Raw genomic sequence first — 25,121 nt, 5'->3', positions numbered from 1 at the left:
ATTCCTGCTTTGAATGACAGCAAGTACATCGGAATGAGTGTATACAACGTGGGGATAATGTGCATTATTGGTGCTGCTGTCTCATTCCTTACTCGGGACCAACCCAATGTGCAGTTCTGCATCGTTGCTTTAGTCATAATATTCTGCAGCACCATTACTCTCTGCCTCGTGTTTGTACCTAAGGTAAGTGAAATTGTTTAGCATGAGTCTGGATTTTTTTCCTTCTGTTTTGTAACTGTGATTTAATATGTAAAAGTTCATTGCCTTTTCAAGTGTAGAGCATGTGTGTGAATTCTAAACCAAGCCCATCTATAATCTCTTGTCTATGGATCCTGAGAAGAAGAATAAAGTTTCATGAGATTTTTGAGAAAGTAGAATATGCGAAGTTACAGGAGTGTGAATATATGTGTTTCTAATGCCTATACCTTTACTGAATGTATGACTTGGGGAAACAAAGGTTGTTTTCTGTAATTTCAGTAGCCTCCATTTTGAATTTTTGGGAACTTTTTGGAAAGGGTGATAAGTGGGGGTTCGGGAGGGACAGGTCCAGTTGTCTGCTCTGCCATGTTTCTTATGTACCCTAAGCAAGATAATCAAGATCTCTGCTTCTATACCTGGAAAACAGTACGAGCTTTTTAGTTCACTGGCATGCTGTAAGGTCAACTGTGTTGAAACCTCTAAGGTATTCAAGTACGGTGGTACAACAGGCTTCCCTTCCTATAGAGGAAAACTATGTATGCTGCAAATGCTGACACTGACAATATGTTTTTTAATATGTAAATGAATGGACTAAGTGAGGCAAAGACTGGGAGGCATATGCTTTCATTTCTTTTTTGCTCTTTTGGGCTCTGAAGATACGTTTGTTGTGCATTGTTAGAAGAACTGAGAAGATACTTAGCCACAGAGGGATGGAACTTGATCATTTCGCTTTAGATGTGAGGATGACACGTCTTGTATGAAGGGAAACCGGTTTCTACATAAGCTTACTTTAGCAAGGTTCCAAGTTCTGGAGAATGTATTTGATATTTTTAAGTCAAATGTATAATCGTATTCATTTTAAGTAACTTCCATAAACCTATCTTATTACCCCAAATTAGATGTGTGTACAATTGGGTATCTGAAACGTTTGCAAGGCAAGAGTCAAGATGCAGATCCTTGCACCTCTGGAATCTGATATTAGATTTTCAAAAGAACAGTGATGATAAAAATTTTGTGACTCTTTACTGGTCCATGTTCAATCATGTACTGAGCAAATTATAGCAAATAAATCTGGTGCTAAGTGGCATCCCTTGGTGATGGTTCTTACAGGAGGACCAAGAACTATATGTGTAAAAGGAACAAGCTAATAAATTTACCTCAAAGTTTTCCCTCTGAAAGAAATTAGAGGCGCAGACTAGCAAGAGAAGCTGACTTCTGATCTGCAAAATAGCAAAATAATTTATTCTCCAGGACTGGCTAACCAGGATGTTCTTATTAGTTCTGCAGTTCATTTCTCAAATATTAAAAAGCTGTACAGACATATATATAGTCACATTTTTATTCTGTATTTTAGGGAAGAATCACAACTTCTTTCTAAATTAAGGGTACATTCACAAACACAGCGATGGAGAGTACTTCAAAATACTGCAAGATTTAAGTGTGTAAGCTGCATGAAAATGCATATTAAAACTCTGATGCCAAAAATACCTCCACAGAATGTCAGAACTCTCTTCAAAGAGAAAATATTATTAATGCTGTGACATGCTCTTCTGCCCCTTTGCTTTCATGCTCCTTTGCCCATCCTTCTTTTCTCTGCCACAGGCTCTGAAATGACTTTTCTGTTTCCTTTTTTAACCCCTTCATCTGCTGTTCTTTTAAACCCCAGTTACCCTCCCCTTATTTTTCCTCTCAGTTCTTTCTACTCAAAATACACACATGAACCATAGCCTTCTAGTGTGAAGTACTTCTTCTCATTCTGTGTATTGTCAGGTTCCCAAATGCTTAGCTATTTTGCATTAAAAATGGTCATTGTATAAGCTACAAGAAAAAAAAAAAAGGGGGTTGAAGCAGGAGCTGGAATGCAGCACTTCCAAAGCTCATGTGAGTGCTTTCACAGCTGGAGAGTTCTCACACTCGTATATTTTGCCCCACATTTCTTCTCGCCGTGCTGTGCCACAGTTGTAGCAGGGTGGCTGGCAAGCACTCTCTCCTTGAGCGTGCTCCAGCACAGGTTTCACAATAGCCTGTCTGGACACTGCAGATTACATCTGGCACCACCCAGTTTGTACATCTAGGTAAGATGTCAATGTGACACAGGCACCAGATCTCTCCCCTTAAGAAGTATATAGTCAATTAGTACAATTTTGAAGACATAGGGAGATTGCTGCTTGATGAGTCTGTGGCTCATCAAGTGTGGGAGATGACAGTGAAACTAGGAAGATTGCACTTTTCGTTTATTAAACTGTGGCCAGGCAGATGCAAGCAGTAACGTTTTGGGGCAGGTGAGTACTTCTACTTCTCTGCTGTACAGAGCAAAACATATTCCTTTTAACTAATCTTCAACTGTCTCCTGGGCCAACAGTGCTGGAATTTAATTTTGCCCCACAGCCCTTTTATGAATCTGACTAGGCAACTATTCAACAATGTAGGCAAAGTAAGGAACAAAACATGGTATTTTCCCCTTTCTTCTTGTCAGTTCTACTAATCTTATTTACTTAAAACATGGCAATTACTGTACTTCTCCAGTTAAATGTTCACGTCATCCACTGAAGTTTTGTTCAGCACCAAATTCCTCAGGAAAATGGGAGGAAAATCCCATAGTAGAGTAAGACAGATCAGGGGAAAAACGTTCATCACTCTTTCTGTTTAAAGTTATCCTCAGATACAAATGCTGATAGGTGTTATATTGCATCCTACTTAGAGTAACTGAGAAACTGTAGATATTCTTATTATCTGATCAAATAAATGTCCAAATATTTTTTAAACTATTTCAGATTCCTGGGTTCGAGGATATCTTGCAGAAGTGATCTGCAGAATTCAAACATACATTATATATATTTTTCTGGTTAGAAGTTAACTAGGTTTAATTACCTTTTTAAGGGCCAGCATGCCTATAGTATTTTCCAGGAGAACCATTACTTCACTACTTGATCGAAAGTTAGGTCCTTATTTCAAGCCAGTGCAGATGCAGAACAGTTTCATGCTCTGAGGAACACGAGGAACCAATTCCAGAATGGGGCTATACCACAAAATCTGGCTGTGCTTAAAGAAAGATTGTCCCATCTATCTTTTAAGAAAACTTCATACCTTTGAATTTATGATGCAATGTCCATGCCCTCAGGGAAGGGAGCTCCTTCAGCTTTGCCTGTATGTAAATATATATGTACACTGCTTGACAAGTAATGATAAATTCTGTATTCTCTAGAGTAATCTGAGAAGTTCTTTCTCCCCTGCCAAACATCTAGTAGCTTTTTTCCCTCATGTCGAGGTAATATTTTCACATTGTTACTGAGTGTTAAATCTTACTTATATTTGCTTAAATTAAATATGTTTAAGGTTAACCTCAGGTGACTTACTTAATTTATATGAACAGATCTGGTTTATTTTGGGTCAGTAAAACCTAATTAAGTTTCTGTTATCTCCAGAGTGCAATCTCCCATGAGTTCTTTTGGTTAATACTCCTGCTTCATGTCTTTCTCTGCTTGAGCGTTACTTGTAACAGTAGGAAAGGAGAAATTTCAGATGAAACTGTGCTTGGCAAGAGAGGGGATTGGTGGGTTATTTTTTTTTTCTTAAAAAAGGAATATATCCTTTGAAAGTATAAAGATATCAAATAACGTGAAAAAAAAAGTTTGATGAAATATTAAAATATATTTTAAATGCCATGAAAATAATTCAAATATGTTTAAATTTTTTTTTCTAATTTTTTTAACACTTCCCTTTGCAAAATCATTTTAGTTCAACCTATTCTGTAAAGTTATTCAGAAATTGTCTCAAGTACTGCACGTGGCAAGCAGAGCTCACTTTGCAGAATTTTGTACTTGAAAGTCAGAAAGGAACTCTTTGTTTGCCTTTCAACATTTTAAGCTACGAAAGAAATAATAGCTGCAAAAATAAAACTGTTTCTTAAGGATTTCTTAAGGCTTTTAAACCTTTCAGCTCATTACACTGAGGACAAATCCAGATGCAGCCACACAGAACAGACGATTTCAGTTCACTCAAAATCAAAAGAAAGAAGATTCAAAAACATCAACATCAGTCACCAGCGTCAACCAGGCCAGCACATCTCGGCTAGAAGGATTGCAGTCAGAGAACCACCGCTTGAGAATGAAAATTACAGAGGTATTGTTTAGTGTATATACTGTGTAGGCTTTTTTTATTATTCTTATTTTTCATTGCAGTTCTGTAATCTGCTTAGTTGTTGACTACTTTTTAGAGGAAAAAAATCATTTCTCAACAGGAAAATACTGAAATAATAGGAAGCAGATGATTTGTGTGAATAGTTAATTAATACAGCAAATACTTGGCAGGTATGATAAAATGAAAATGCACCTTAGCAAATTAAAATGAAACTTTCCCTATTTATTTGTAACAGGCAAATTACCCTGCTGTTTCACATGGATGTGCTGAGCACCACAGAGCAATAGCTCTGCAAATATAACCTTTACACGCAAGTGTAAACTTAAGAGCTATCTTTGTTCCTGTTTATGGCTGAGTTCAGAGACTGTTCAGTTGCTGTTACTTGTCAGCGTCTCTGAGAGTTCACTCAATAACTTCCTAGACAGACTTTTACATCTACCATGAAACAGAATTACGTACTTTCTTAAGGTGGAAAAGATCTTTACGGTCATGTAAGCTGATCCTTCTGGCAGAAAAGCTGTGAAGTTTCTTCAGTCTCTACCAAGAGAAAGGCTAAGTACATGGGATGCATGAATTCCATTGGTGCTGTAACATGTATATTTTTAATTATATCCATCCTTGCTCAGGACCTTAAACTATGATAAATCAGCCTTGAAGACTTCCCATTTTATGAGACAAGATAACCATAACTGATCTATATCTTAAAAAAAATTAACCTGCTCTTGCCTAGTCTGTGAAGTATTCTTACACCTTGAAGAAAAGGTATTTTATTGCAACCATTACTTCTTCATCCAGATCTTAACTAACAGTTGCCTAGGTAACCAAAAGGTGTTTACTCTGACTACCAAAGACTCCAAAAACAAAAGTTCTCTCTGCCTTGTTAAAGAAACTTATATCAGCTTTTCCAGTTTCCTTTCATGTAAGAGCCTTGCAGTTTTTAACGAAGGCTCAGTTGGCTACTGGCTATTTCACTTTCTTTATCCTATTTTTTTTTTTCTACTAAGTCTCCTAACTCACAAGATCTCAACCTGTGCCTTGCAAGGCTCACAGGTAAGTCTGGTCAGGTCAACTAAGCCATATTAGTGCACTGCTGATCTTTTTAGACTTTGCTTAACTAGATTACATACCCAGCACCAGTAGGTCCAAATAAGTGTTTCATTGTCAAGGGGATTTGGAGCATGCCTTACTGTGGGCTGGCAGCTACATCTCTGGCTTATCTACCTTGAGTTGCTATGTCCCAGTTCTATAAGGAATCAGTGTAAATTTAAATTCAGCACTTGAAATTCAGATAAGCCAGTAGTTAGTGAGATATACTCTGAACACCACATCCTGTACAGTTCTTCACAGAGAGCATCCAAGATCACCATTATGATGCTTGTATCCGGTTATTTTCTGCTAGAGCTGTAGCCAATTGAATACAAGTTAGCCGCTGGGGAATGCACCCTATGTTCATTTCAGTGCTAAAAGCTAGGAGTGTACCTGCCTGGCATTTGTGCTGTGGCTTTTCCAGTCAGAAAACACCTGTGCTTCTCTCCCTGTCCCTCTTCTTCTAGGCTTAAAGGATGCTTCTGAGGAGAGAGAGAACTGGGATTTCTGTTTTTTCCCCCATGCCTTATTTCCATTTTTTTCCCTCTTGGAAAATTATGCTTGCAACAGCAGTTTAGTGCTAACTATCAGATAACAGAGTTTAAGACATAAAAGATATAAAACATGGGGTAGTTTTCAAATCACAAAGGTATTGAGTGTTCTCAGCCCCAAAACTAAGATCTATGAGTTAGATTTTCTTCAAGATTTCACACTCACAGAGGCACAAGCAAAAACAGTCTAACAGGAGTCTGTCTCTCTAAGAAAGGTAAAAGGAGTAAAAATAAATCTTTAGGAAAACAAAATGTTCCTGTAGAGTTGACTGCAGTCACTCACGTGGCTGGACATGCCCCTGATGCTATAGTTTACTTATATTCTCCTGTATGATCAATAATTTGATTGACTCAACAAAGTGGTTATAGCTATGCATGCCACAATTTGTACGCATAAATAATAGACAGTTGAGAGGTTTTCAGACTGGTTTTTCTAATGCCCATTTCTTTCTCATTCAGCAGTACATCTGAATTGCTTAAACTTTCAACTACTGAAGCTTATTCTTCTCATGCGTCCTATATGCAATTTCACAACTGAACTCAGTTTGTTAGTTGCAATATGATTTATAGAAGTAGTGTTGTAGTGCTATAAGAAAGGTGTATTTCACACCGTGTGGAAATTGCGTTACAACCTGCCTTGTAGTCTAATTACAGAAAGTTATGCAGTCATTGCAGATACCTGAAGACTTGAATTTTTAGGGATTCATATTTTTCTCTTTTGCAGCTGGACAAGGACTTGGAAGAGGTCACAATGCAACTTCAGGACACTCCTGAGAAAACAACATACATTAAGCAGAACCACTATCAAGATCTTAATGACATTCTTAGTATACGGAACTTTACAGACAGTAAAGGTAAGAGTAAAATCCATTAGTAGCTTAACTCACAAAGGTTTTGAATAGCAGTCTCACTGAATTGGTTCCTGAGCACTCAGGCCGTGGTAAGCCAGAGCTTTAAATATTTTGGTTGTGCTACAGAAAGCATGCAGATTCAGATAATAAGCTATGTGGTACCCACTGAGTAGTTATTTCTCCGTACATTTTCTTCTATTGTATGCCCTGTGTGTATAACACACACGGTAAAGTGGAAAACTTACAAAAGAGTGCTTGTGTTCTGAAGTCAAGTTTTCTTGGCTGCCTGGAGGTAGGAAAGTCACAGAATGTTTCAGATCTTGTGAGAGTTAATCGAGTAGCCTTCATCAGTAGGAAGCCCAGTTTAATATGTGCTTGTCTGAATAGGGTGTTCAAATCCTTCTTTTGGACACTGCTAACAAGCACGTAGAAGAGAAGCATGTAAATATTTCAGTGATGATTTGGACTCTAAATGTAGAATTGAAGGCACTCATGTATGAAAATTCTTCCCTAGAAACTGATAAAAAAGTATGTCATGATGACTGTAATATTCCTAAGTTGTTTCTACTGTGTCTCTTGTATTGCTCCCTAAAGAAATACGTGTGAAAAAATTGCTTCCATTAAGGCTATTTTGCTTTTGGGAAGCAATAAGATCTGGTGCATACTGCCATAAAGAGGAAGCCAGGACACCCAGCTTCCATTTGTGACTCTAGAATGGATCTACTTTGTGACTTTTGGCAAATGACTTTGTAGACCTGAATATTACTATAGTATGTGAAAAACTAGTTGCCCTGTATTGGGAAGTCATAGACTTGCATGTTTGTTGCAATGAGAGGCTCAGGCTTCCTGTTGATGTGGCAGCATAAGCTTGGTTAAGTGGAACAGAAGCTCCTCCTGTAAATATAGTTGTTGAAGAATAATTTTAGAACAACAGCAACAGTTCACATATGTTTTTGAAGCCTATTGAAGTTTTGGTTGGATAAGGTTACTTTTTCATGCGCCTTTTGTTTTATCCTGGGTATACAATTGGTTGTGTAACTTGTGAGAGACAAAAAAAAAAAAAAGGGAAGAGCTCCATAGAGTTCCCAGTGTCCTTTTTAAAATTAAAAAACAGAAGGAGGGAAAGGAGGAAAAGGAAAACGTAAATAGCTGCTGGAGGCGTGTGATTATTGGGCTGAGATCAGCAGCAAGAACTAACATCAGTGAGTGGGATGAGGCAGTTTTACCAAGTGTTTGAAAGGAACACATAGAATGTTCCACTCATGTCAGATGCTCCAGGAAAAATGATAAATCATGAATAATGTTTCAAGTAGAAAAGATACATTACATTGTGCCAAATGCCCATCTGAGTTTGGGTTGGAGAAACAAAAATGATTCTCAAGAGATACAACGGGTATAAATTTAGGATGGGATGCTTCCCACAGCAGGTTGCACTCCATTAGCAGTAGGATGCTGGCAAAGAAATCAAGGAGAAAATATAACCTTTCTGCACTTACTTGTGGCTGTATCTACAAAAGACATTGATGCCTAACTTCTGCTTTAAGCAGCAGAACTACATTTCTGCTGCAGGGTATATATTTAAAATCACCTGTAAGCACTAAGCCCTAATGTACAGAGTGGCTTGGAACTATGTATTATCAGGATTTACAGGGTAGATATTCTTCTGCACACTTAAGTCACTGGGCACAGTTTTCTGAATGGATCTACTACATAAAGCTTCACACAAAAGAGGGAGGTGAAGAAGGACTTTTTTCCTTGGCCCTCTTTATACTGGACAGGTTAGAGGATCCATTCACCTGGGAATGAGGAAGAACCTGGATCCCAGTTTGCAGCAGGTAGTTGAATCTTGGTCCCACGCCAAGCAGTGAATGTCCAAAGCATGGGTGTTTTGGAGTACCCTGATCCTGACTCAAGTGACATCAAATATTAACACTTCCAGGCTCTGAGCCACCATGTTCACAACCCTTGCTAGCCTTTTTCTGTCCCTCCATTTCCATTTCTTCTGCTCTTTCCCTATTTCCCTGTCTCTTAGCTACATGTCTGAATCTGCTCTCTGTTTCTCTCACTGCATCCATTCCCAATAGTCAACCTATGTCCTTAATTTAAATTTGCCATTCCAATCAAAATAACAAGGCTTTGGAGAATTCATGCTGCTGACTCACTGCTGCTTCTGTGCAGATGCAAACAGACATCACATAAACTGTACTTAAAAAAATTCTGGCCCTTACGGCTATAGGAAAGCTAACTCTGAGTGACACAACTATGCTTTCTGTAACTATGTATTTCATGTAACTTTCTGTAAATGAAAATACAGAACTGTGAAATTAGTGTCCTTGATGGTACTTGAGCGAAGCTTTGGAACTGTGAATAATTAGCATGACCTCTAGAAGTGACCATGTCTCTCACCTCCACCATGCAACTGAGGAAGCCAGTCCGGTGTTGCTTTTAAGGTGATGACAAGGTTTGTGCCTACCTTGGACCTTGTAAAATATGTGAGCTGAGAGAGTGGGAGTAGGATAGTGAAGAGAGAAGCTAAAAATAGCAGCTGACTTGGAGCTAAAAATCATAGCAGATCATTTGCCACATTTGTATTGTGGACACGGCTAAATCCTGTCAGTCTTCTTTATAAAATGCTTTGCCATTCTTAAGGAGTTCACATAGAAAATTCCATGTAGTGTATTCCATTGTTATTGCTTACACAAATTCACTGCACTTCAGAGAACTGATAATAACACAGGACTTACGCAATGCCTCTCAAACAAGTCCTAATAAAACTTTAATGTCATTGTACACTTCAGTAGGTTTCTCATCCATAAAAATTGTCCAGAGTTAAAATTACTAACTCCTATAGCCAAGTGCCAAAGGAGGTTATTTGACCTTTCTGTTCCTTACCCACCACCCTCATTTGCATCAAATATGGAATTTAGGATACAAAATTTAAATCACTTCAGCCAAAATAGGCAGACACAGCTGTTTACTCCTATAACTGCCTGACCTTAGGCAGAGTTTCCAAACTTTATGACTCCTGGTTAGTTTTTAACAGCAACAGCTCCTGGTGTAGCCCTGGAGGTCTTTGCCAGCATGGGGACTTCTTTACAGCTCATTCCAGTACATCTCGTTTAAAGACAGACATTATCAGAGTCACTCATCTCTTGTTCACAAACCTCTAATGTCCCCAAGACATCTACAGCAATTGGCTATGTAAGAAATGCAATTAGGAAAATGTGGCTTGTAGTTAATGGCTTGATTGCTTACTTTTTAATGCAGGCTTCTGTCTGCACTGCTAGATAGCTTTGTGTGGTCAAGCAGTTCCCATTGAGCTCCATGGATTGCAGCTCTGGGACCTCAATCAAGTGGCTTTCTCAGTTGAATTTAAAAGGGCATCCCTCTAACTTCTTATACATTCCTCAGACGATTTTAAGCCACTGTGTCTGCTAGTGACCTCGGCTCTGTGTGCAGGGCAACATGAGCTTCTCCCCTGGCATTTGTGGGATCTGGTCACCTTGCTGGAGCAGCAGGGCTGCATTACAGCCTGGGTTTGAGGCAGGGGTGGGCTGTGGGTGAGACCAGCACTTGGCTCGGGCAGTTCTGTTACTGGCAGTGTCGTTCAGAAAAGAGAGCCAAGCTTGGAGACATGGCTGAGTTTTCCAGGCTGACATTTGGAAAAAGGAGGACAAATGCTTGTAACTGTGATGCTGTGTAAAGAGGAAGGTTGTGCTGCACAGCTCCAGGGAAGAAATACCCTGGCATGGGCACTAACCAGAGCTTCCCTAAAGGGCTCCTGGCACCCATGTAACTGGTGTGCCAGAAGCAGGATAGACTTTGTGAAGGTAGAAGTTATTTCTACTGTGCAAGTCCCTGCAGAGATAAAAGTTTAAAAAATACAGAGAATTTCCTGGGGGGAGGGGGGGAGGAGGTTGGATAATTTTGCTATGCTTGGAATCCTACAATCTTACTCTACTTAACTTCTATTTGACATTTTATTATATGAAATTATTTCTACATGAATGATTCATAGATTGCAAGGGGTTCATATAAAGCCAAGCTCAGAAGAAATCCCGCAGAAGAATCTCCATTTACTTCTACCTTTGTCAGTACATTTCAGGGTAGGGCATTAGGGAAATTAATGAACTACAGTCATCGTATGGAAAGTACACAAGAAGCAAGAGACAGCCTTGCAACAGTCCCCGCTTATGGACAAACCCTTTCCCCAGTTTCTCTCTCTGCAGGCACCCTTGCTTGCTCAGAAAGCTTTTTCTGTTTTGAGTCTGAAAACAGCCTTTACTCATTGCTGTAAATGGACTGGGAGCATTCATTTACATGTCAGATATGCCTACATACTGTCAGTTGTCACCCCACTCCAATGTTTTCTAGTGTTAGTTTTTCCCTATGGAAAAGCAGCTCAAAGAAAAACAGATTTCAAAGGCATGTTGCTTATAAACGTCAAGAAAAACAGAGTTCATCTGTGACAGAGGGGAGAAATATTACTTCTATGAAGTTAGTGTGATTCAAGCATTAAACCTGAGATTGAAACCACAGATTCAAAGGAAAGGCTTTCTGAAATAACTCCTTTAAAGGAACACTGTTTTAAGGAAAGGATATAGTTTATTATATCCCTTGTATACAGAAATATATAGAGATACATATACTAGTTTCTATGAAGCATAACAAATAGAGTCGAAATCCGAAATTGGAGCTTGTTTCTATGTCGACAGGGAGACCAAACTGCCAGAGGTTCAATGCCTGCCCTTCCTTGCACGGAATAAATCTATAGTAAAGGGACTTTCTTCTGATTTAAAGTAGTATGAATCAGAGGAGAATCTTGCTGGCTTTTCTTTTAAGAACTCTTCCTTTCAAAACATAGCAATCAGATGTCATGATTTAGACTGCCTGGTGCTGTGAGCTTAGTTCAGGAGAACTTTTTCTGATATACCCAGCAGACAATGTGATCCTTTTAATCTTTCCTTTCATTTTAATTTTTCCTGGCGAGTCATGTTTCCCACTCAAAACAGAACTATGAAAAATTACAGCAGATTTTAACAATCTACCTCTAGCTTTAAAGTTTCCAGAGTTCTTGAGTAAATCAGCAAGGTTATCTCTGCCAGCTCTTATAAGTCATTATTAAACCACACTTGCTTCATTGTGGAGCATAAAATATGCTTTCTAGCAGAGAGAAAACAACAGTGGAATTACAAGATGCAGGGCAAAGAGCAGTTCTGCCATCCAGTTGTAAGCCATGGGAGGAATATTGCTGCTAAAGTGCAATGATGAAGATGTTCAATAATGCTGTAGTGTACAAATGGCAACAAAACAAGCTTCTACTTAAAGAAATACAGTTTCTAAAATCTTGGAAGAAATAGCAGCAGTGGCAGTCACCTGGTTTTTTTCTGCCTGCAGCCGAACAGGCTTTGTTAAAATGCACAGCGCATTTAAGCCAGCCCAGGTAATTTTGACAGCACCAGGTTGCAGGGCCATTATACGTACGGCATGTCTGAAATGAGCATCACCCCTGGCAGAGGGAGAGGCGAGCAGCTGGGAACAGTGACCTCCTCACTGAGCCTCCCCACAGCCAGCATCAGATGTGCTCTTGCAGCTCAGAGCTTTGTAATTGGAAGTTGTTTCTCTGCTGCAGGTAGGCAAAGGTCCTGAGCTAAAGCCTTCTGGCTCTCACTGACAATTGGGCAGCAGGTTTTGTTTTCTAATGAACCCATCAGTGAGTGTCATGCAAGGCCCTTGAGATCCATTTGCCTTTTTTCACAACAGTTTTCCAAATGGAAAGTGCTCAGGCATCACTTATCTAGACTTCTGAGTTCCGGTTTGAGGTCCACGAAGGTGAAAATTACTTAGAAAGTGTTTCTGGCTAATGTAAATTCAGCTTTGAAGGGAGCTAGATCATCCCAGTGCAACTTGTTCAGTAGCATCTGTGGTGGCAGACACTAGTCTAAGAATGAAGGGCATTTTTCAAGTGGCATACTTAGTGGACAGAGGAAGAAAAGAGGTGGAAGTACCAAAAGCAGTGCTACACTTTCCAGGCGAAGTTGGGAACACAAATGTTTACCATTACCCTTAATTTATTTTCTTTCAGTTGTTCATGTATATAAAATCAGTTTCCTCCATCCTGAAGTTTTTGAAGTGCATATGGTAATAGTGTTTTTTCTTTAAGCTCCAGCTCCTGGAAGCATATGACTAAGTGAGAATTTTGTTCTTCATTATTTAAATGAAAGGTAAATGAAAAACAAAAAAGAAAAAAGAAAGATATTCTTGTTTCCATAGCTGCAGAATAAAAATCTAACAACTCCTCTCCCAAAAAGCTTAACAAATAAGAATTGCCCAGATTTTTTGTATTTTGAAAGAAGCAGAGGGAAAAGAAAAAAAAAATCTCAACATTGTGGCAGTTTTAATGTGGATTTTGTCTGTATTTTATACATATACATTAAAACCCGTATATAGTAACTTTACTTACAGAAATTTATGCAGTGTATTAAGGGAGAGTCATCTGCAAGAGTGGTAGGAAAGGGTCTATTAAGAATAACACACAGTGATATACGGGCAGTTGGTGTTGAGGGGTGAGTAGGCAGAGAATATATGATTACTGCTCTGCTTTAAACTAAATCCCCCACCTTTTTGACAGGGACCACCTCCTTCTCTCTCTCTCACAGCACAAAGAAACCCCTTTAGGGGCGTACAACACAGATATGAAATAACATACTCCCAAAGCCCAACAGTTGCATATTCCAGTCATTGGATGAAGATTTGCATCCTCGGTGGCTTTGTAAAAGATTAAATTGCTTATCTTGGCCGAAGGAGCTGGAACCCTAAAATAGTTAAATAATATACATTTCCATCCCTAATTACAAGGATCACTCAAATTTTAACTTCGGTCTATATCATAAAGTCAGCAGTTTTCGTTGTCAGCTTAGATCAGCTCAGGACTGAATGTTGGTTTTAATCATGGAAGTAAAGAGTGTTCTATGTGTCTGTTTATAGACATCACAAGGCTTTTATGCAAATGTCAAGCTTAATATACATAGAAATGTGATATATGGAAAATAAGAACTGAAATCTTGTGACAGCAAATGCCACACCAGCAAACTTCAAGCTGCCCTGAGATGATAGACTTGCTTATGTTAGCCACTGTCAGGTTTGGCACTTTGCTGTCCTCCCTTCACATCTAAACCATCACTAAATCCTGCCATATCATCCTTTTAAGCACTCTTCGTGCTACAGCTGAATTCCTTAGCTCTCTTTTACTGATGTTTTTTTGCCCCAACAGAAGCAGCTTCATGTGTTCTGGTTGCCTCCTTTCTCCCTCAGACCCTTCACTTCCATGCAACATAAGTGAAAAATACTCCCTCCTGCTCTTCTGAGCTGTACTGATCCCCATGTCTGCACATAGTTGCATCCTCACCTACTCACTTATTTCCAGGTTGCTTGTTAGATTTTTCACAGCAGAAAGTGAATGCTACAAATTAATGCCAGGGATGCCCATGCTAGGAGGGCAATTATACGTATTGGAGTTTCCCTCAAAACATTCCTCTTTCTGCTTCCAGATTCTTTACTCGTTCTTTGTTTCCACTGCTTGTTTTGTCCCACCAGTGCTTGTTGATAACATATATATTCCTAACATGCTGGGACCTGAGCATTATTTGAAGCTTCTGAGCATTAGTAGAACAGAAAATCAGCTTAAGCCTTCAATGCACACTGGGATTTTCTTGTGCTATTTTCATTTCCTCTATGCTATTTTCTGTCTTTTCCTCCTTATACCCATTTTTTGCATTCAAATCCTCCAGTATCCTTTTCAAGAATTTACCTTCAGGTCCTTCTCCATGCTGCCTTAATGCCTGCAGCAATCACTGTTTCTCTGTGTGTGTGGCAAACAACTGCTGGTGATGGATTTGTAGCTTCTCTGTAATTATTTATGAAAACTGTGCACTGTCCTCATTACTCAGATGTTTTCCATGTGACTTTATTTGGCTCAACACAGGAGGAGACTTTGGAAAAGCAGGCAGGAACAGAAGGGATCCCTGGTGAAGGCAGACTTCTTAAAACGTCTGTGTACGTCTGCGTTTCTCAGGGGGACCGATGCCACAGGCTTCAGCACAGCTAGCCCAGGACTCCTGGGACACCCAGGGGAAACAAGTGAAGCTACCTACAGGGAAAATTATTATCTTCTGTATTATCACTATGCCGAAATGAGAGCAGCAGGAGAAAGCTTAATGAAATCACTAGCTGTCCTTCCTGCAGGCAGACTATGGACCAGCGCAACTCGTATGAATCATATTTCCATGCTAAATGATAGCAGATAGTTAAATGACAGCACTTAATTGCTTATGAGATTGCAAGAGTACCAAGGTTTTATACATCAATGAGAACACGGTTCTTCTAGGAAAACAGTAAAATAAGAGGTTTTCCTCATATGAAAAGGTAACAATGTTTTAGTGCAAGTTAATATGATGCTGCAGTTACATTAATTTTTTACACAACCTAAAATGGGTGAGAGAGTGTGGTAAGACTACACAGAGATGAGCAACAAGGCTTGGTTTGTGTTTGGGTTTTTTTGAAGTGGGGTTGCGGGAGAGCAAATGAAGGTCAAAAGAGTTTTTGTCCCTTTTCTGCTTCTCCATGCTAGTTCCTATGAAGGAGCACATCAGCAAAAACATAAGAGTACCAAAGACTCACAGGGAAACCTGTCTCTGTATTGGAATATAAGCAGAAAGGGTTTATTTCATGGCATGATTAACATCTGGGAAATTTTAAGGTGAAGTGATTTAAAAATGGTCACTTGGTCACAGGAAGGTAAAATTGAATGTGTTGTCCATCCAGATGGTGAGAAAGCCATTTTGAAAAATCATCTTGATCAAAATCCACCAGCACAATGGGGCTCATCAGACCCTTCCAGAACAAGCAAAGATCCTATAGAAGACATCAACTCTCCAGAACAGTAAGTATACACCATAACATCCTGGTACAGAAAGGGACACTCCTTTGTTTCTCAGAAAGAAATGCATGCTCTCACCATACATGTGCTTGGACTTGTTCACTTTCTGTTGTTTTAGCCATAAATTCCATCCTGGACATCAGCTGTCTTGCTGATAAGGTGTAAATTTTAATTATTGCATTTCTTCAAACCCCATGTTTCTCTTTCATGAATTTTTATGGGAAGACCTTCATTGTAAACCCTTTCAGTCAGCACCAGCTACACAGAGAAAGCCTGGACCTTCAGCAACAGATGTGAATGGCACTTTCTGAGGCACCACTGTTGTACTGTGATGCCTCCATGCCACCAGCTCACCATCCCCACCAAATGTAAAAGATATCAGGGGCACTAGATCCTAAGATGCCCCAAAGGCAGACTAACATAATTCTTTTCTCTTGTTAGAAACATCCATAACACGATGTCTAAAGATATGTGCACGCACATGCCATGACTATTATCAAAAGTTCAAGTCCTTCCACACACCAGCCAGAGGAGTTCACGGTGTACATAGCCATTTTGTTCTCTTTGAATCTTAGACTAACTGAGAAATAAAAAGAGTCTGAGGGCTTTTCATTGTTGCCATAGCAGCTGGTCCTGGGTTTTGGCACAGGAAAGCCTGCACCAAGTAGTTTCCCTTAGAAACAGTGCTGCGGCTACAAGGAAAGGATGGCACAAAACACTTGCTAGATTCATGGAGGGGAAAGACTCTTATGCTATCAACTTTTCTTTCCAGGAACCTATACAATAAAATCACATACTACCCTCCTCTAGCTCAGCAGGGCCTTCTGTGGGCCACAGCTCAGGGAAGCACCCTGCTCATTTGTCCTTGGATCAGCCGTTTCCCCATGGCAGCCTAGTTGCATGGGCACCACTTCATCAGGATCTGGGCTAACAGCTGTCAGACTCCTGTTTTGTACACAGGCAAGTTAAAAGCTGATTTAAAAACACAATAAATTAAACAAACTACTAGGCTGAGTCACATGTTACATCACTGACAGCAAACCTGATTTCACATGGCAGTTACTGCCTTGTACTACCTGGTGCAGGAAAACACATGGATTTGTCACTCTGTCCTTACACTCATAAACAATCCTAACCCAAACCTGCAAGAGAGCTAATACACATACACATGCACACGTGTGCACAGAAAAAAAAAAAAAAAAAGCCCCCACTGGGTGAAATAACTATTATTATTATTATTATTATTGGTTATTTCACAAAACTAGGGCTCTCACTGAGAAAGCTCTCGTGACTTTACAGGGCCAGCAGAGTGCTTTAATGCATAGCTATTAGAGGTCTGTCTTTTTGCAGCACCATTTGTCAGAAATAATGTAGTGTGAAGGCAGCCTTATCCACACGTGGCCCCCTTACATTAAGAGAGATGCTAAGAAAAACACAGACACTTAGATAATCCAGTTGTCCCAATACAGCTTTAATACAGGGGGGGAAAAACCCAACATTTAGTAATGACAGAACTTCCTCTAGGCTAGTGGTAACTGATGAGAAATCTGAGATTTCCTAAAGGTCTTAAAGAGCAGGTCAAATCTGAACAGTCACTGACATTTGTGGAAAGCAATTAATAAAGTCCTGCTAAATCAAAACTGTGTCATTCAGCACTTGCACAGCTGTGATTATGCCAAGTCCAAGGGTCAGTATCTCCCCTGAGGATGAACTGGTAGTTTGGATACCAGAGCCACACCACATAGGCACAGTGGACCTGCCAGAGGGGAGAATTGTAGCCATCTTCAGGACTAGGGTTTTGTGATTCACTCTTTTTGACAGAAGATTGCCTTTTTCCGAACTTTGTGATCTTTAAGAATATCCTTCTGCACACGTGGACATATTTTCAACTTGTCCAGCAGCACTTCTGTCCTTCCATGGCTATTAAATATAACATTTTTGTCAAAAACAAACAAGCACACAAAAAGAAGTTAAAGACAAGCTGTAGTCTGTGCCTTCTCGTGATTCACTCTTTTTGACAGAAGATTGCCTTTTTCCGAACTTTGTGATCTTTAAGAATATCCTTCTGCACACGTGGACATATTTTCAACTTGTCCAGCAGCACTTCTGTCCTTCCATGGCTATTAAATATAACATTTTTGTCAAAAACAAACAAGCACACAAAAAGAAGTTAAAGACAAGCTGTAGTCTGTGCCTTCTCTCTCTCATTTCACTGCATGCATAGGGCATCTGGTAGAGAGGTAGGCTGAACCTATTTCTTATTCAAGAACACGAATCTCAAGGACATTAGTCTGAAAAAGATTTCCTCTTTGACACAAACTTATGAAACAAGGATGTTAAAATAGTAATTTGCCTGCAGAAACGTTAACTCTTTAATGGCTGTAGCAAAAAGAAGCATCCCAGCTTCTTGCTATTGATGGCACTGAGGAGGGCTGTCATCTTCCAGTATTAAAGTTCTTTCAGAGTGTGGAAAAGACTTCAGTTTGAGATTTTTCCATTCTTTCTTACCACTAGTGCTACATTTGACTAACTGCAAGTGCGATCTTTTATTCTACAGCTGTGTCCAAAGGCACAGCAGTACACATGCACTTCAGGCTCAGTAGTACAGTAAGTTGTTTCACATGTGTTGATGGGTTGACATTTGCATCACAGAATTGTAGAATCATAGAATCACAGAATCACAGAATGGTTTGGGTTGGAAGAGACCTTAAAGATCATCTCGTTCCAGCCCCCCTGCCATGGGCAGGGACACTTCCCACTAGACAAGGTTGCTCCAAGCCCCATCCAGCCTGGCCTTGAACACTGCCAGGGATGGGGCAGCCACAGCTTCACTGGGCAACCAGTGCCAGTGTCTCACCACCCTCACAGTAAAGAATTTCTTCCTAATAACTTACCTAAATCTACACTCTTTTAGCTTAAAGCCATTCCCCCTTGACCTACTGCTAAATGCCCTTGTAGTCCTCTCAGTGACTACATGAAAAAAGTTTGTTTTGTGCTTGGCTCAGATTTAGAACCCTGCACCTACGGAAAATGCAGTCTGTATGATGGTAAGGCAGTCTTAGAGCATGACTATAGATGATTCACAGTTCTCTTTGCCTCTCACTCCCTTTCCTGCTGGGCATGACCCAGTAGATTATCCATGTGCCATGTAAAATATGCCATACCCAAGTCAGACCATCAGATATGAGGAGCGAAAAGTTGGGGCTGGCTGTTTTCTCCACTGTTCGCACTGACTACGCAGTGTAAATTAACACTTCCTCTGGTAGGCAAAGCAGTGTTGGTGCACAGGCTCGAGCCCCGCACTTTGATTTTTCCATGGTGCTTGTTAGCATACTGCCTAGCACAGTTGTATCCACTTGGGCTCTCCTGGGTAATGCTGAGGCCCAATCTGGTGTTCAAAAACCTTGTCTGGGGGAGCTTAGCTGCATGGATGGAAGCAGCACCATGCCAGTTCATCTCAACCCAGAGAGTAGCCTGAACCAGTTTAAAATACATAGAATCATTCAGTTCCCAGTAGGCTGGGGTGTCTCTTACCCAAAGTCAACTCTTTCTTGCTGGCAGTCCTGCTTACTTATCCAAAGAGCGCATCTTAGGTTGCACACAGCTTATCTGCAAGATGGTCACATGAATACATTCAGTGGGATATCTTCCATTACCTTAAAGACTTTCTTCTGTGCATCTTCATTCCTGCATGTTATCTCACCAGTGACCTAAATTCAGTGAACTAGGTTTTGGCACCATTAGAATTTATACTGTTCTCTTTTTAAGAGCAACAATATGTAACAGTTTTCCAGATTTCTGGGTAAAGATGATGATAGATTTCTGCAGGACCCCACTAAAACCTGCCATTTTGATAGACTATTTCCTTTATGTGGTCATTTTAGTAACCTTCAAAGCAGCTTATCACTTTGTAACCATTATAATAGAAAGCACCTTGATTTTTTATTTTTTTGAGCTAAAGCTCTGCTTTTAGCAGCATTTAAAAAGACAGTCAAATACCCTGCTGCAGCCAGCTATGTCAATTTTAGTAACCAAAAATTCTTGTCAAAAAAAAGTTGGTTATGACTGGATTTTTGCATGACAGCCATATGGCTCAGCATGAACATGCTTCTATTATTCAGTTTCTTCCCTGACAGTGGTTCATGTTAGTCTATCTATGATCCTACTCAAATCTGTCATTAAAATAAAGTGGATTTAGAACTATTAGTTTATTTGCTAGTACATCTTGCTTTGTTGTAGTCTTTTAGAACTTCTCTATTAATGGGCTGAAGAATCCACTGGAATGATTCCTGGATGTTTAGAGGCAGTTTACACGCTCCCACACATCTTGAGCTGTTTGACTGTAATGCAGTTGTTTCAGTCCCCCCCACTTACCGATGGATCTCATCAGTGGTTTTTTTGTAGCAGAACCAAAATGTTTTTCAAATACCTCTGCCCCTGATGTAGCATCACGTATTACCATGTGCAATGTATTGTGTTCCTGTGAGCACTGACATAGGAAGTCAAGCTTTGACTTGATTCTGTTTATCCCTAATAAATGGCATTTTTATACAGAGCTGAGGATATATGCCTTATTCTAACACAGTACTCTGGTGACTGGCTGCTCTGTGTGTGGCACCACCTTTCCCTTCCATTTTCTTCAGCAGTTGTCTATCATCCTCTGATTCTAAAACCACTAATACTAACCATTCCCGGCCCAGCATACTGGGCCATATATATGCTTTGACATATCTATATTGTCTGGACAACTTGAAACAAATTCATAGAATCAGGGAGCGGTATGAGTTGGAAGGGACCACCCGTTCCAAACCCCCTGTAGTGAGCAGGGACATCTTCAGATAGATCAGGTAGCTCATGGCCCCATCCAACCTGGCTTTGAACACATCCAGGGATGGGGCATCTGCTACGTCTCTGGACGACGCGTTCCAGTGTTTCACCACCCTCATTGTAAAAGATTTCTTCCTTATAGCTAGTCAAAATCTACCCACTTTTAGTTTATAACCATTATTCCTTGTCCTTTTGCAACAGATCCTACTAAAAAGTTTGTCCCCATCTTTCTTATAAGCCCCCTTTAGGTACTGGAAGGCTGCTTTAAAGTCTCCCCAGAGCCTTCTCTTCTCCAGGCTGAACAGCTCCAACTGTCTCAGTCTGTCTTCACAGGAGAGGTGCTCCAGCCCCCTGACCATTTTTGTGGCCCTCCTCTGGACCCTCTCCAACAAGGCTGTATCTTTCCTGTGCTGAGGACTCCAGAGCTGCACACAGTACTACAGGTGGGGCCTCGCCAGAGCAGAATAGCGGGGCAGAATCACCTCTCTTCACCTGATGGACATGCTCCTTTGGACACAGCCCAAGATACAATTGGCCTTCTGGGCTGCAAGTACACACCGCCAGCTCATGTCAGATCTTTCATCCACCAATACCCCCAAGTCCTTCCTCTCAGGGGTACTCTAAATGCTTTCATCCCCCAGCCTGTGTTGACACCCGAGGTTGCCCAAAAGCACTGACAAAATGTGGCAGGGGTGGGGGAAGGGAAAAACCACCGATATTGAAGAAAAAAACCCCTACAGAGTGAGGCAAGGTACAAGATTTGCTTTTGCTTAAGAAGAAAATAGCAGGTTTGTTTGGATTTTGTAACTTTTTTGTTCTGTTTTGTGCTTCCCCCTAAGAGTTTTGCCTAAATTCTTAATTGTGTGCAATTAAGAGTCTCCAGGCTACAGTCCTCAGCTTCAATTTCCAGGAACCAAGTTTTCAAGTGAAAATAAACTTTAAGTACAGTTAAGGCAAAATTTGCCACCCATTGCAGCCACCATTAGCATAGCTAAATAAACATGCTTTGTCCATGGTATGGCTAATACTTCAAATGAGTGAAAAGAAAAAATCCCATTCACTTGATTATGCAACTGGATTCACTTGGAATAGCTTCAAAAAGCTCTTTAATGAGAAGTCTGTAACAGTTGAACAAAGTAAGCATTTCCACTGGTGGGAAAATAAGTATGGGCAATTCTGTGGTTGACCCTGCAACAGGAGACAGAATGACAATCTGCAGTGTCAAGCTCATAAGGATGCAGCACATGGAAGCAGCAAGCCATGCCATTTCTGCACTCCTTGGGAACGAGGCATGATTTCATTGATAGCACCAGGAAAAGTCAGGAACAGTAGCAAAGTAACAATGAATGGATTTTGTTTAGTCCCAGGAATGCACCGCCAGCACTACAACACTCTGGATTAATGTTTCACCAAACTTTTAAAGGGAGGTTGGGGGATGAGGAAATAAGAAAGAATTTTCCAGATAGGCAGATTACAACTACCTCCACTGCTTTAGTTTTTACTGAAGAAACTACAGAGAAGTAGCATCACGTTTCTTTCTGTTTGAATTTGATAGTTCTAGTGCTTGGTCCCCAAGCAGTGCAATAGATGCCTTGTTAGCTGTCTCTTCTTCCTAACAAAGCAAAAAAAGAATTTAAACATCATTTGAATCAGGAAGGCTGTCCAAAGGCAAACTTTCAAACATACACTTTTTATAAAGGTCTGTCTATGCACAGTCCTTGTATAAGATAACAGGAGAACATAAATTTAAGACTATTGTACTGATACAATGCTTTGTATTGGCATTTTTCTTCTGGAACCAAAAAGCCAGTCTTCAGTTCAGCTCTGTCACTTTGACATCTGTTCTCACTTTAAAAAGTGCCTCTCTGTTTCAAGAATGAATGTTTCCAAATGCAGAACCTGTCCAGTTATGATAACATCTTAATCACTGAAATATCTCTTGTACTGACAAACCTCATCTGGATTTTGATATTGTGAAAGGTGCTAGTACATCCACAGCATGGCGGTAGCACAACATTTGTCTCATGGCACCATCCTCTCCACAGAGAGGGGTTAGCTGTGAGCATGGTTTAGTATCCCTTTTAAAAAACACAAACAAAACAAAACCCTACCAGTTATGATGTCAATCTGCTTGGAAAATTGGAAACAGAATGTTGGGTTCCTAACTACTGAATTTTGGTGTGGGTGGTAGGTTAGACTGCTTTTAGAGTGCCAACTCCTCAGTCCCACAACACTGACTGCAGGAACTCGAGAGCATCCAGCACCTCAAAAGTACAGACCTAAACTGCAAAGAGCAACTACTTGGAAAAGCTGTCAGTCCAAATTCCCTCCATCCGTATGCCTGTGTTTGCCTTAGCTGGACTTGCAAAAATGCCATCCTCCATTCTAATATCCTTGTGCTAAGTGATGCATGGTTTAAAACTCAGCCATGGCATCGTGCATGTCTACACAGCTAACTAGGGCTCTGCATGCAATAGAGCACTTTGCTGGGGGAGGTTGCTAAGTCATATGCCCTCATTGCAGACTTAAGGTTTTCCCTTTTTCGGGTGTCAGCAGTCAAACAATTAACCTGAGAGTGCCTGAGAATTTCAGAAGGTTGTGGGATGCTGAGAACTTAGATTCCTTTGTCATGTCTAGCCTGTCAGAAAAAAATCCCCAAGGGGAAATAACACAGCGGCACAGCTTAACAGCAATGAGTGTAATTCTTTTGGCATTAACCCTCTCCATCACAGCAGCAAACACAGAAAATACCCTCGCAGCAACCGGCAAACATATCAGGCATGTAACGTATAACATTTTCCTCTTGGCTAACACTTCTCTCTCTATATCTCTCCCGCAGCATACAGCGTCGGCTGTCTTTGCAGCTGCCCATTCTTCATCATGCCTACTTGCCATCCATAGGAGGAGTTGATGCTAGTTGTGCCAGTCCCTGCGTAAGCCCCAGTGCCAGCCCTCGGCACAGACACGTGCCACCCTCCTTCCGAGTAATGGTTTCGGGGCTGTAGGAAAGGGAGATTAGTGCTTCCTGAACTGCTTTTAAGTACTCAATGACTGGACTAAACATCTGACCTAGAACTCTGCTACAAACATGCAACATTGGCTCTTACTGCAGAGGAACTACCACTGAGGCCATCATCACAGGAGTGCCCGTGTAACTCGTGTGGGAAGGCAAAAGAGATGGACGCAAGGAGTTTGATCTGTAGCCTTATTCATGGAGTTTTTATTTCTTCACATAGAAGTCACTGAAAAACATTTCTTCCCAAATTTCTACTAGCAACAAGGAAATATGGATCTTGCAAAAAAGACACTAGGAAAAAAAACCCAATCAAATGTCACTGAGCTTTATGTGGCTCCTGAGAACATGCAGTTCTATACTGTATCCATGTAAGGAAAATACAATGGTTGAGCTATACCATATTTATTGAAACAGATCCACTCATTTTTACAAGACTTGTGTTAAATCGCTGGAAACATTCTGCACTGGTTAGTCTTGCTTGTTTTCATTTCAGCGACGGTGTTCGACAGGAAAGGATGGTGAGAAATGGTTCCTCGGGTGTCATTGAGACTCTGCAGTGCTGTGAGCAGGATCACCCCTAACCTGCAGCTGTAGGTGAAACCCAAGAGAGGCTGAAGCTCCAGCTCTTGAGCTGTCTGAGCTGGAGGGCTGCTGGCTGGGAGCGGAGCACTTCACCCTTCTTCAGGGATGATGGCAGCAACTGCTGACCGTCTGCAGCTTCATTTCTAGCAAAGTTTCTGCACCTATTGCAGAATAAACACCGTCAACCGTATTGTACTACACTGACAGGGAAAGTCCTAGGGATGATAATTCAGGAAGCTGAGGACAGATGGGTAGTAAAGTCTTAATGTCACAGGATGGATTGTTTTTCATAGTTTGTTTGAATTATGTTACACATAATTACAATAAAATTAATTTAGTGGACATGGGGGGAGGGCTTAGGGCACAGCACTTTGCTACTGCAGGCAAAGCCTGCAGAGCACATAGATGTGAATATACACTATGTTTGCTTTGTACCTGCGTGTGACAGTTGTAGCGGATAATAGAGAGGACAAATCAAATTTACCAATAGAATATTTTATCTGAATCCTAAAAGGACTGTAAAAAAGCAACAGGTTTTAATACATTAGCTCCATCCCCTGAACCAAATTAATTAGGATGAATGGTAGTGGCATACTGTCTGGACCAGCCCTGGAGCCAAACCTTCAGGCACAGGTGAGACACACATGCAGCTTCTTTTTCCAAGGGACTGGAAATGTGGCATCTCACTGCCAGGGCTGTTTGCTAAGAGAAGGGGGAAAAAAACCACATGAAGCACCCAGTTTTCTGTGACCAATGCCTGTGCACCTCAGACCAAACCTTTGGAATGACATTCCTACAAAGGATTACAAATCAGCAATGGGTGAAGCACAGCTGTAGAGGTTCATTAGCTGAGGGACTTAACCACAGCTTTGACAAGCTAGCATAAATCTCCATTAAAAATAAAACACACCTCATAGTGGCCAAAACCAACA

The 25,121-nt window shown here is 40.6% G+C and overlaps 1 protein-coding gene across 1 annotated transcript; it reads left to right on the top strand.

The window, feature by feature from the left end:
• The first annotated feature begins 33 nt into the window (after window positions 1–33).
• On the top strand, window positions 34–24,133 carry LOC104410369 (gamma-aminobutyric acid type B receptor subunit 2-like). Its single transcript, XM_010020516.1, has 5 exons — window positions 34–183; window positions 4,138–4,320; window positions 6,700–6,829; window positions 15,650–15,767; window positions 23,431–24,133. Exons 1-5 carry the CDS (start codon window positions 34–36, stop codon window positions 23,594–23,596), a joined length of 747 nt encoding a protein of 248 aa, XP_010018818.1. The 3' UTR covers window positions 23,597–24,133.
• Window positions 24,134–25,121: the final 988 nt, after the last annotated feature.

The sequence above is a fragment of the Nestor notabilis genome, unplaced genomic scaffold, assembly GCF_000696875.1.
Source record: "Nestor notabilis isolate BGI_N333 unplaced genomic scaffold, ASM69687v1 scaffold14998, whole genome shotgun sequence".
In the NCBI taxonomy this organism is placed as follows: domain Eukaryota; kingdom Metazoa; phylum Chordata; class Aves; order Psittaciformes; family Psittacidae; genus Nestor; species Nestor notabilis.
The sequence above is the reverse complement of the archived record's forward strand: the minus strand, read 5'-3'. Positions and strand labels throughout refer to the sequence as shown.